Source organism: Festucalex cinctus, chromosome 16 (genome assembly GCF_051991245.1).
Source record: "Festucalex cinctus isolate MCC-2025b chromosome 16, RoL_Fcin_1.0, whole genome shotgun sequence".
Classification (NCBI taxonomy): domain Eukaryota; kingdom Metazoa; phylum Chordata; class Actinopteri; order Syngnathiformes; family Syngnathidae; genus Festucalex; species Festucalex cinctus.
Genome location: NC_135426.1, coordinates 16170814 through 16183011, shown reverse-complemented (window position 1 = coordinate 16183011; position 12198 = coordinate 16170814). Strand labels below are relative to the sequence as shown.

The window sequence follows — 12198 nt, the reverse complement described above, 5'->3', positions numbered from 1 at the left end:
GTGAAATGAATTAATTTCCCTTGGCACGACTCAGAATCTCTCCCCACACAGTGGTTAGGAGTCACTGCTCTGGATTTACATTTCTATTTGATATCATATGAGTGCCGCAAATGACACGGTAATATTTTTTGGAACGTCTGCTATGTCCGTCCCCATCAATTCCACTGTCAAGTGTAAGCGATGCACTTTGCTCTGAAGCAGCCACATGACAGAATGGACAGTGGAGGCTGGCCTAAGTTTAGCATTTCAAGCCCCCGCCTCCTCCTCCGCATCCCCCCACACTCTGTACTTAAATTCAAAATCTTGAGCATTTCCTGGTCAAGCACCTGTGGCAAGCACACGCGTGCGTGAAGCGTTCGAGGACAAGTGCAATGATCGGTAAGCTCATCAACGTCCACTTACTTGTGTGAAGTGTAAATTCCAACATATGTTGCCTCTTTTGACCTTTAGGTGACGCTGCCAAGGCGGGCGTCCAGAATGGCACCAGAATGGAGCCGCTGCCCCCCTCGGAGGTGAAGATGGAGGAGAGGGGCCAATGGAGCAACAAGGTGGAATTCATCCTATCTGTTGCCGGATCCATCATCGGCCTGGGCAACATGTGGCGCTTCCCGTACCTTTGCTACAAGAATGGAGGAGGTGAGATGGATCTTGCTAGTTCCATCCCAATGTTTTGTTATCACAGTCAAACACAAAACAAAGACTGTCAAAACAATGGCTGTTGACGACTCCTGCTGTTTTGTTGAAATGTAAATGATTTGCCTCCGCATGTAATGTCCTTTCAAGAGATGATTTTCACCCATTTTTTGGGGGGGGGGGGTCTTGAAAACAGCGTGCGCTCGCTCACTCGCCTCGCTGCGACTCTGCGGGATGGCCGGGTCAAAGGTCGGGGCCTAGAGGGGTCACACAGCTGTTGTTGCTCCTCTCTCGCGGCAGCTGTCCCCGCCGAGAGGCGGAAATGTGAGCGCGCCGCCATAGATCCCGGGCCACCCATCGGGGGGAAAGGAGAGCCTTCCATCTTTAACTTCCAGCACTTCAAAGTTGTCAAATGGAAGCCCAAAATAAATGCCTGACGACTTTCTGCGCTCCATAGGTGCCTTCCTCATCCCGTACCTCATCTTCCTTTTTGCCTGCGGAGTTCCCGTCTTCTTCCTGGAGACGGCCCTGGGCCAGTTCACCAGCGAGGGGGGCGTAACCTGCTGGAGGAAAATCAGCCCCTTGTTTGAAGGTACGACAAGCAATCAATCAAAAAGTCGTGTCGCGTTTGGCAGTTCAATGCAGCAGTCAAAAGCAATTTATTTATTATTTTCGGAAATACATCTAATAACATTTTCATTGATATTTTATTTGTTATTTTGCATTTTGTTCTACCAGGATAGTAGCGTATAGGTAGACACAAGGAATCATTTATTATTATTAGGGATGGGCGAGTACCGATACCAGGTATCGGTATCGGGCCGATACCAGCCTTTTTTGAAGTACTCGAGTACTTGTGACACAGACGAGTACAAGGGGGGAAGACGTTAATTAAGTGAGTCCTCCTTGCCTGTAACTGGCGCTAGCTTGCAGCAGTTTTTCACCAAAACTTCACCGGTTTGGAAATACTTCAAAATTGTGAATCTTAAACTAAAAGAGCATTTTTGTGTTTTATTTTGAGCGGTAAGACTATTGAAGAGTGACTGTGATGTTTTTTTTTTGTCAAATTAAAGGAAATAAATTTGTTTAAAAAACATTTTTTTTATTTGTCAAAATGTACTACTGGTATCGGCAGTTGGTATCGGTGAGTACTGAGGGTCTGGGTATCGGTATCTGTCTGGAAAAAAAGTGGTATCGAACATCCCTAATTATTATTATTCATTTTTAATTATTTCTTCACTACTGATAAAATGTAATGGAACACACCCCTATTAAAATGGCAAGTTTTTTGACATAAAAAAAAAAAAATCATTTCAAAATTTGTTCTATTTAGACCGTATCCCACTGAGCTGCAAACATTGCTGAATGTTGAATTCGCAAGACATGAGGTCATTTTTGCAACATATCTGCGACGCGTTTGCGATGCAACATTTCAGACGATGTGCGAATTGACCTAAAATTTGAGTCAAATTGACCCACACAACGGATTCAAATTATTATTTTTACTTTTACTTTATTATTATTATACCGATACCTGGTATCGGTACTCGCCCATCCCTAATTCCAATGCTAATATAGGATTTTGGATGCAGCATCTTGTGTCTTGCTCGTGCACAACATTCACTGATATGTGACATGCTCACTGCATGCCGACCAAAGCTATCCTATTGGCCCTTGAATACTCTGAACCAATGGCAGAACAGCTTTTTCATGTTGAGAAAAAAAACCTTAGGTATCGGCATGGTATCGGCATCGGCCGATACTGCAAAGCTGGGTATCGGAATCGGTATCGGGGGGCAAAAAACGGTATCGGAACAACATTACTTTTAGGGCTGGGTATTGCCGCCCACCTCACGATACGATACGTATCACGATACATGAGTCACGATACGATACGTATCGCGATACATATGTATCCCAATACTTGATCTTCAACGCGATACGTATCCCGATATTTCACATTTATTTACTGGCATTTTATAATAATATGTATACCTAAAAGATATGTTTATTATGTTGGATGACAAAAATGTTTTTGTTAGTAGATCTTCTGGTTTACCACCAAGTGGCATGCCTGGTTTGAATGTGTACGCACTCTAGAGTGGGGAGCAGTTTTCACAGACACACCGGAAAAATTTATTAATAGACATGAGCCGATATGAGTACAAATATCAAAGTATTAAAATTACAGCTTTAAAATGTGCTTATTTGAAATATTTGAGGAAATAAAAACATTTTTTTTCATGTAACACATTCTATTTCATTTTTTAAACAAATTTAAGAAAATTGGTACATTAAGACACACATGCCATGTTAAGTTTATAAGTAAATAAATGTTGATATTCTTCCTCTGCTTTCATTTTTCTTAGCAAGAGACAGTGTCCAATCACTGGTGAGCTATTTTTGCATTAATTGAAGGCAATTAACTTCAAAGACGCTGCTGGGTTTTATTTTTTTTTAGGTACAATGCAAGCTGCAAAGGCAAACGTTAACTGCCTATTTAAAGTTAACGAGCAATATCCATTCTGACGCCTGCGTATCGATACGTGTATTGTAATGAGGCCCGCAACGATATATTGCCGTATCGATTTTTTGAGCACAGCCCTAATTAGTTTGTAGTCAGACTGCGAAGCGAATTGCACCAAGTGTGTTTGGAAGCTAACCGAATATTTCCCCAAATGGACTTCTTTGTGGCCAATTTGTATGTATTGAATGTTCCATATTGTGCAGGTCTTGGCTATGGCACACAGGTGATCGTGACCCTGCTGAACTTCTACTACATCATCGTCCTGGCTTGGGGGATGTTTTATCTATCTTTCTCCTTCTCCTGGGATCTACCTTGGTCTTCTTGCAACAACTCGTGGAACACAGGTACGAATATCGGACTATTGACGCTTCCCCACCAGTGCATGATTCTCCCCCCTTTCTTCCAGAACACTGCGTGGAGTTCCAGAGGAGAAACACTTCCGTCAAGCAAACCATCGCCACCAACGCCACATCTCCGGTCATGGAGTTCTGGGAGTGAGTCGTCAAGTTGCGATGGTCTCCGTCCGCCATCTTGCACGTCCGATCTTCTCGTTCGCCCTCCGCAGGAGACGAGCGCTGAGGATCTCGCCGGGCATCGACCACATGGGCTCGCTCAACTGGGACCTGGTTTTGTGTCTGTTCATCGCCTGGCTCATGTGCTACTTCTGCATCTGGAAGGGGGTGAAATCCACGGGGAAAGTGGGTGGCAAAGTGAAACGTCGATTGACGAATATGCAGACACAGCTGGTTTTATTCTTGCTTTTTTGGGATATTTAGGTGGTCTACTTCACTGCAACCTTCCCCTACGTGATGCTTCTGGTGCTGCTGGTGAGGGGACTCACCCTACCTGGTGCAGGGATCGGGATTCAGTTCTACCTCTACCCTGATTTGGGACGACTCGCAGATCCGCAGGTACCCAAAATGCCACTACAAAAGTAGAAGGACTTCAGGAAATGAAATAATGGATTCTATTGGTCATTGACATGTTTTGTGTCCATATTATGCATCTATAGCCAGAGATGGGAAGTAACGAAGTACAAATACTCAGTTACTTTACTTGAGTAGTTGTGTTTTTCAGTAGTTTGTACTTATTTTTTGACTACTTTTTATTTTTATCCGTTACATTTTAACACGAGTATCCCTACTTTCTAATAGGGAGGTAACGATATCCAAACATCACGATACGATATTATCACGATATGAAGGTCACGATACGATAATTATCATGATATTGTGGGGGCGTTGGCGATATTTAAAAAAGATCACAATATTATCAAAAAAGAGCTCATGCAAATGCAAGCACACATTGATCGCTTCACAAGCAAATTAGGTTCCCCTTCATCTGACAATTAGCATAGATTTTAAACATAGAAGTCCAAAACATCCCTAATGAAAATTAAATTGCACTAATAAACTAGCCACTAGAGGGTGGTAAAACTGCACAAATGGAAATCAACATGACTTTTTTTAACAGATGTGTTCCTTTTCAATATTGTGAACATGACGACGACGATATTGTGGCAGTTTTAATATCACAATATCACGATATTGCCCTTATCGTGACATCCCTACTTTTTACTTGATACATACAAAGAAAACAAGGTCATTACTTCTTTTCTTTTTTTCTTTTTTTTTTGATGCATGAGAACGATTAAAATACTTGACCCGGAAGATCTCTACGACATGAAATCACATGACGTGCAATTGGCTAGATTAGAACAAGATAATTTTAACTTGATAGCAAGTCAGCGTTGGCTAATATCTTTCGAAATTAGGAGGAAACATCCGGTTAAAAATACTGTTTACTTTTATTCGTCAAGTACATTTCAGAGCCTGGACTTTTTTATTTTTACTTGAGTAATTATTTGAAGTGAATACTTTTACCAAAGTTGTTTTCTTACACAAGTATTTGTACTTTTACTCGAATAGAGAACTTTTCCCATCTCTGTCTAAAGGACTAGTATGTGAAAAATAGCAAATGAGAGCTTTTTGGTGTTTTGGCGAGGAGGCTGCAGATGCAGGTTCCCCGTGGTTCTTTGTTGGGGGGAGCCTGCTGCGTCCATCTGCGCTCTCCAAAAAGAGGCAGACATTTTGGACTCCACTGGGATTGTAAACAGGAGAGCGGTTTGCACTTTTGCTGCGTTTGGAGCTTGTTTTGTAACAAAAAACAAAACAAAACATGTGCATTTGTATGTCTTTCCGACTTTGATGTGTTTGACCTACTGTATTCTCATTTTTGAAGGTCTGGATGGATGCTGGGACCCAAATCTTCTTCTCCTATGCTATTTGTTTAGGCTCTTTGACAGCCCTGGGCAGCTACAACAAATACAACAACAACTGTTACAGGTAGGATCGGATTTTTCCACTCATGCGTATTCATTCTGAACATCTGGTATGCAAAAAGAAGAAGAAGAAGTAGTAAAGCGTCTGCATTGCAGAGATTGCCTGGCATTATGCTTCCTGAACAGCGGCACCAGTTTTGTGGCTGGATTTGCAATCTTCTCCATTCTGGGCTTCATGTCTTATGAGCAGAACGTCCCCATCTCGGAGGTGGCTGAATCTGGTGAGGCAGGCTGGACTCTTCCTCCCATCGCATTTAACTCATTTGCTCCCAATAACGTATAAATACGTTTGTTTTTGTTTTTTTTAAATGTTTTAAGTGTCCCAAAGATGTATTTATTGCAAACCCAACTTCAGACTTGCCGGTAAAAGTAGAGCACTTAACACATTCACTGCCAGCCCAGCAAAAATGCATTATTTGACGTCTTTTTCCGCCAATGGCAGTCAATGACTTAAGATGAGATGTAACCAAAATTGATGGATTTTTAAGCAACATTTGCCTTAAAAAAAAAATTAAAAAAAATAAAAAGGAAAAAAGGAGGCTGCAATATAATCACAAAATATATTGGCACATTGTGTTTAACACATTCACTGCCAGCCCAGCAAAAATGCATTATTTGACGTCTTTTTCCGTCAATGGCAGTCAATGAGTTAAAGGGATACTTGAGTCATTGAGCCATTTTCAACAATAAGAAGATCATATTTTGTCTATAATTCATGTGATAACTTCATTATTTTTCATGAACAATTAACACCTTTAAAAACAAATTCTTCCACTTGCTGTTGACTGAAGATGACATCACCTGTGCTGAGGAAGCAGGTAACGTCCAATCACGGCTCAGTATGCTGACCAAACCCAGAATTACAGGTGAGCTGTGATTGGTCGCTACCTCAGCACAACTGATGTCATCTTCAGTCGACAGCAGGTGGGAAAATTTTGTTTTTAAATTGCACATGAAAAATAATGAAATTAATTCTGAATAAAATATTCACATTTTTACTGCTGAAAATGTCTCAATGACTTAAACCAAACCATAACATGAAGGCACACTGTATGTTATTGATTGGTTGTCCGTTGCAGGCCCTGGTTTAGCCTTCATTGCTTACCCGCGTGCTGTGAGCATGATGCCCTTCTCTCCGCTGTGGGCCGCCCTCTTCTTCATCATGATTGTTTTTCTTGGGCTGGACAGTCAGGTGGGATGATTATTCTCATGAATGAATGTTCTCCTGTAATGATGCCGACACTGCCGCTCTATTTTTTTTTAGTTTGTGTGCGTGGAAAGCCTGGTGACCGCCATCGTCGACATGTACCCCGCCACCTTCCGCCGTAAAAACCGCCGGGAGCTCTTCCTCCTTGCTGTGGTCTTCCTCTCCTTCCTCGTGGGCCTCATCATGCTCATGGAGGTAGGCGAGCCTCTGCATAACCCTGGATGACATGTGACTGCTTTCCTCTGAGAACTTCCTGTTTGAAGCCACACCTTGGCGAGGTACTGTTGAAATATTTTTGGCTGTTGTCAGAATATGAACAGTGTTATGAAGAGGCCTATTAAAATAGCAATTGTAATTAGTATGGACGTAACGATAAGGGCAATATCGTGATATCGTGATAATAAAACTGCCACAATATCGTCGTCGTCATGTTAACAATATACTCATTCACTCCCAGCCATTTTCACATTTCGCAATCCCGTTCGCTCCCGGCTGTTTTACTGGATTTTGACTGATTTTGCAAGGCCCACAGAATATTCTGTTCTATTGCTATAAAAACATGAAAAACACAAAAAGAAAGATTAAAGTCTCTTCTTTCACCAGGAAAAAAAAGTATGTTTTTATCTGTTTCCGTTTTGCAGCAATTAGCATTAGAAGAGAGCTAAGTTTCATCAGTTTTCACAAATCTATTTAAAATTGTAAGTAATTGAGCTTTTTTTCTACATGGCTCTGGTTGATCTCCTTTGTTCTGCTGCCACCTGCTGGCCGTTTGTGTAATAACTACCATTTCTGCAACCGTTCTTTGCAGTTGAGAGGCTGCATCAAAGCCTTCTGTATGCTCTAGCATAAAAACAAAACAAACGTATAAATACGTCTTTGGGACAGTTAGAACATTAAAAAAAACGTATTTACACGTTATTGGTAGCAAATGAGTTAAAGGGAACACCTGTTAAAAAAAGTCAGGTTGATTTCCATTTGTGCAGTTCTAGCACCCTCTGGTGGCTAGTTTATTAGTGTAATTTAATTTTCATTAGGGATGTTTTGGCCTTCTATGTTTAAAATCTATGCTAATTGTCAGATGAAGGGGAACATAATTTGCTTGTGAGGCGATCAATGTGTGCTTGCATTAGCAAGTAAGTGCCTCATTATTGTTATTAGAAATTGTAGGTGGTTTATATGCATTGCTGTTATGTACAAAACACAGATTTTTTTTAGTATGAGCTCTTTTTTTTTTTTTTTAACAATATTGTGACCTTTTTTTAATAATTGGACCAGGAATTTTGTGACTCTATTCATGGAGCAAACATCTTTCAATACCTTGTGAGAGAGTCGTACAAAAAAGCCAAGAAATATTTGTACATTCAAAAGTTTATAGGTTCAATTAAGTACATTTTTTGTTGTTTTGTCCAGGGTGGCATGTACGTCTTCCAGCTCTTTGATTACTACGCTGCTAGTGGCATGTGCCTTCTCTTCATGGGCCTCTTTGAGACCGTCTGCATCGCGTGGGTCTACGGTAAGCCGCCATCAAATGTGATCCCCAGCCAAAAGCACATCTTTGAAATGGGACTTTCCAGGGGTCGATCGCTTTTATGACAACATCGAAGACATGATTGGCTACCGTCCTGGGCCTTACATCAAGTACTGCTGGATGTTCTTCACTCCGGCCACGTGTATTGTGAGTTTCAAACAAAATATCACGTTTTTGTGTCCACATTGAAACCAAATGACAGTTGGTACCTTGATTATGAGTTTGATTGATTGTCTCCCCAGGGAACTTTTGCCTTCTCCCTCATTAAATACACTCCCCTAAAATACAACAACGAGTATGTGTATCCGTGGTGGGGCTACGTGATTGGCTGGCTGCTGGCTCTCTCCTCCATGGTCTGCATCCCTCTGTGGATGGTGTATAAAATCAGCAGCACACAGGGAACATTCAGGGAGGTAATGCACTTGCTGTTTTCAGAACTTCCTAAAATTCACACACTCTCATTAAAACACACACATGTTGTGTCTTCCTACAGCGTATCCAGCTGCTCATCACACCATCTGAGGACTTGCCCAAAACCAAGAGAGAGCAAGAGAGGTTGCTGGCCATTTTTGCTCCCGAGGAAGACACCAGCAGGAATAAAAACGGCTACCATCCTGTGTCGGAGCAAGAGTCAAACTTATGATGTACCAGTGGAGCTACATGAGTGGATTTTGGTTCAATTTTAAGAGCTGAATAGAATTAAAGATCGCTAAATTACTAATAGCTTGCTTGTGAATGCAGCCATCTCTGTATCCAACAGCTCTACGTAGCTCCAAAGCCCTATTTGTTGTATTATAATATTGTTATAAGTGATTTTTCGCCTTTGTATTTCCAAGTATGCAATTTTATGAAATATGCAATGTCAACAGGATTACTGTGCTCACTGTTGTAGAACTAATATGTCAATGTAGTCTCTTATTTTATACAGTAACAAATTATCTGTACAAAGAAATTTGTAAGTCTCTTTTTAAATAAACATGAAATCCGAGGTGGAAGTTTACTTTGTCTGCACACATTAACCGCCTTTAACTGCGACCAGCTTCTCTTGCAAAAATAAATAAATGCATAGGGAGGAAATAATAATGGCGCACATATTGCAATACTGTAATTCTAATTTTTTTTGTGAAATACACACCAAAGACTATTAAAATAAACGATCATGGATATAGTAAGCCGGGTTTTTTTTTTTTGTTTTTCAAATGACCATGTATAGTCAGGCGTTTTTTTGTTTTTTTTTGTTTTTTGTTTTTTGTTTTTTTTTCAAACGACCATGTATAGTATGGCGGGGGGGGTTTAAACGACCATGTATACAAAGGCGTTTTTTGTTGTTGTTGTTGTTTTTTGTTTTCTCAAATGACCATGTATAGTATGGCCCTTTTTTTTTTTATTATTAAAAAGACCATGTATACTAAGGCGTTTTTTTTTTTGTTTTTTTTTTTTTCAAACGACCATGTATAGTATGGCATTTAAAAAAAAAAAAAAAAAAAAAAAAAACACCATGTATAGTAAGGTTTTTTTTTTTTTTTTTTTTTTTAAAACCGACCATGTATAGTCAGGGCTTTTTTTTTGTTTTTTTGTTTTTTTAAAGACCAGTTCAGTGGCCTAGTGGTAGAGTGTTCACCCGGAGACTGGGAGGTCGTGGGTTCAATCCCCCAGCAGAGTCACACCAAAGACTATAAAATTAAATGACCATGGATATAGTCAGCCATTTTTTGTGCTTTTTTTTCAAACGACCATGTATAGTATGACGTTTTTTTTTGTTTTTTTAAACGACCATGTATAGTATGACGTTTTTTTGTTTATTTTTATTATTTTTTTAAAACGACGATGTATACTAAGGCATTTAAAAAAAAAACCAAAAAAAAAACGACCATGTACACTAAGGCGTTTTTTTTTGTTTTGTTTTTCAAACGACCATGTATACTAAGGCGTTTTTTGTTTTTTTGTTTTTTTAAACGACCATGTATAGTATGCCGTTTTTTTTTTTTGTTTTTTTTTTTTTAAAACGACGATGTATAAGGCATTTAAAAAAAAAAAAAAAAAAAAAAAAACGACCATGTATACTAAGGCTTTTTTTTTTTTTCAAACGACCATGTATAGTATGGCGTTTTTTTTTTTTTTTTTCAAACGACCATATATAGTATGCCGGTTTTTTATTTTGTTTATTTTTTAAAAAAACGACGATGTATACTAAGGCATTTAAAAAATAAATAAATAAAAAAACGACCATGTACACTAAGGCGTTTTTTTTTGTTTTTTGTTGTTGTTTTTTGTTGTTGTTTTTTTTAAACGACGATGTATACTAAGGCTTTTTTTTTTTTTCAAACGACCATGTATAGTATGCCGGTTTTTTATTTTTTTTTATTTTTTAAAAAAACGACGATGTATACTAAGGCATTTAAAAAATAAATAAATAAAAAAACGACCATGTACACTAAGGCGTTTTTTTTGTTTTTTTTTCAAACGACCATGTATACTATGGCATTTTTTGTTTTTTTTCAAACGACCATGTATAGTATGGCGTTTTTTTTTTTTTTTTTTTTTTTTAAACGACGATGTATACTAAGGCATTTTTTTTTTTCAAACGACCATGTATAGTATGGCGTTTTTTTTTTTTTTTGTTTTTTTTTTTAAACGACGATGTATACTAAGGCATTTAAAAAAAAACAAAAAAAAAACGACCATGTACACTAAGGCGTTTTTTTTTTTTTTTTTTTAAACGACCATGGATAGTATGGCGTTTAAAAAAACAAAAACAAAAAAAACGACCATGTATAGTAAAGCTTTTTTTTATTTATTTTTTTATTTTTTTATTTTTTTTAAAACCGACCATGTATAGTCAGACGTTTTTTTTGTTTTTTTGTTTTTTCAAAGACCCGCTCAGTGGTCTAGTGGTAGAGTGTCCACCCGGAGACTGCGAGGTCCTGGGTTCAATCCCCCGGCAGGGTCTCACCAAAGACTATAAAAATAAACGACCGTGGATATAGTAAGCCATTATTTGTGTTTTTTTCCAAACGACCATGTATAGTATGGCGTTTAAAAAAAAACAAAAAAAACGACAGTGTATACTAAGGCTTTTTTTTTTTTCAAACGACCATGTATAGTATGGCGTTTTAAAAAAAAAAAAACTACCATGTATACTAAGGCATTTTTTTTTTTCAAACGACCATGTATAGTATGCCGTTTTTTGTAAAAAAACAAAACAAAACGACCATGTATACTAAGGCTTTTTTTTTTTTCAAACAACCATGTATAGTATGGCGATTTAAAAAAAACAAAAACGACCATGTATACTAAGGCATTTATTTTTTTTTATTTTTTTTTATTTTTTTAAACCGACCATGTATAGTCAGGCGTTTTTTTTGTTTTTTTGTTGTTTTAAATACCAGCTTAGTGGTCTAGTGGTAGAGTGTCCACCTGGAGACTGGGAGGTCGTGGGTTCAATCCCCCGGCCGGGTCACACCGAAGACTATAAAAATAAACGACCATGGATATAGTAAGCCATATTTTGTGTTTTTTTTTCAAACGACCATGTATAGTATGCCGTTTTTTTTGTTTTTTTTTTAAAAAAAACGACCCTGTATACTAAGGCTTTTTTTTTTTTTTTCAAATGACCATGTATAGTATGGCGTTTTTTTTTTTGTTTTTTTTTTAAACGACCATGTATACTAAGGCATTTTTTTTTTTCAAACGACCATGTATAGTATGGCGTTTTTTATTTATTTATTTTTTTTTAAAAACGACGATGTATACTAAGGCTTTTTTTTTTTTTTTAAACGACCATGTAGAGTATGGCGTTTTAAAAAAAAACAAAAAACGACCATGTATACTAAGGCATTTTTTTTTTTCAAACGACCATGTATAGTATGGCATTTAAAAAAAAAAAAAACGACCATGTATACTAAGGCGTTTTGTTTTGTTTTTTTCCAAACGACCATGTATAGTATGGCGTTTTTTTTTTG

General features: G+C 38.2%; 1 protein-coding gene across 1 annotated transcript; it reads left to right on the top strand.

The window, feature by feature from the left end:
- Window positions 1-241: 241 nt before the first annotated feature.
- Window positions 242-9207, top strand: LOC144003623 (sodium- and chloride-dependent GABA transporter 2-like). The gene is made up of 15 exons (XM_077500068.1): window positions 242-378; window positions 451-636; window positions 1091-1225; window positions 3364-3504; window positions 3567-3654; window positions 3726-3858; window positions 3937-4071; window positions 5402-5505; window positions 5598-5722; window positions 6581-6693; window positions 6766-6903; window positions 8119-8221; window positions 8283-8383; window positions 8479-8649; window positions 8730-9207. The coding sequence occupies exons 1-15, from the start codon at window positions 372-374 to the stop codon at window positions 8877-8879; spliced, it is 1830 nt and encodes a 609-aa protein (XP_077356194.1). The 5' UTR covers window positions 242-371; the 3' UTR covers window positions 8880-9207.
- The last annotated feature ends 2991 nt before the right edge of the window (window positions 9208-12198 follow it).

What these genes read in the sequence shown, in the direction of transcription:
- LOC144003623 (XM_077500068.1), top strand. An exon ending in CAACAACTCGTGGAACACAG is followed by an intron (nt 3,505 to 3,566) that starts GTACGAATATCG and finishes CCTTTCTTCCAG; the next exon opens with AACACTGCGTGGAGTTCCAG. An exon ending in CCGGTCATGGAGTTCTGGGA is followed by an intron (nt 3,655 to 3,725) that starts GTGAGTCGTCAA and finishes CGCCCTCCGCAG; the next exon opens with GAGACGAGCGCTGAGGATCT.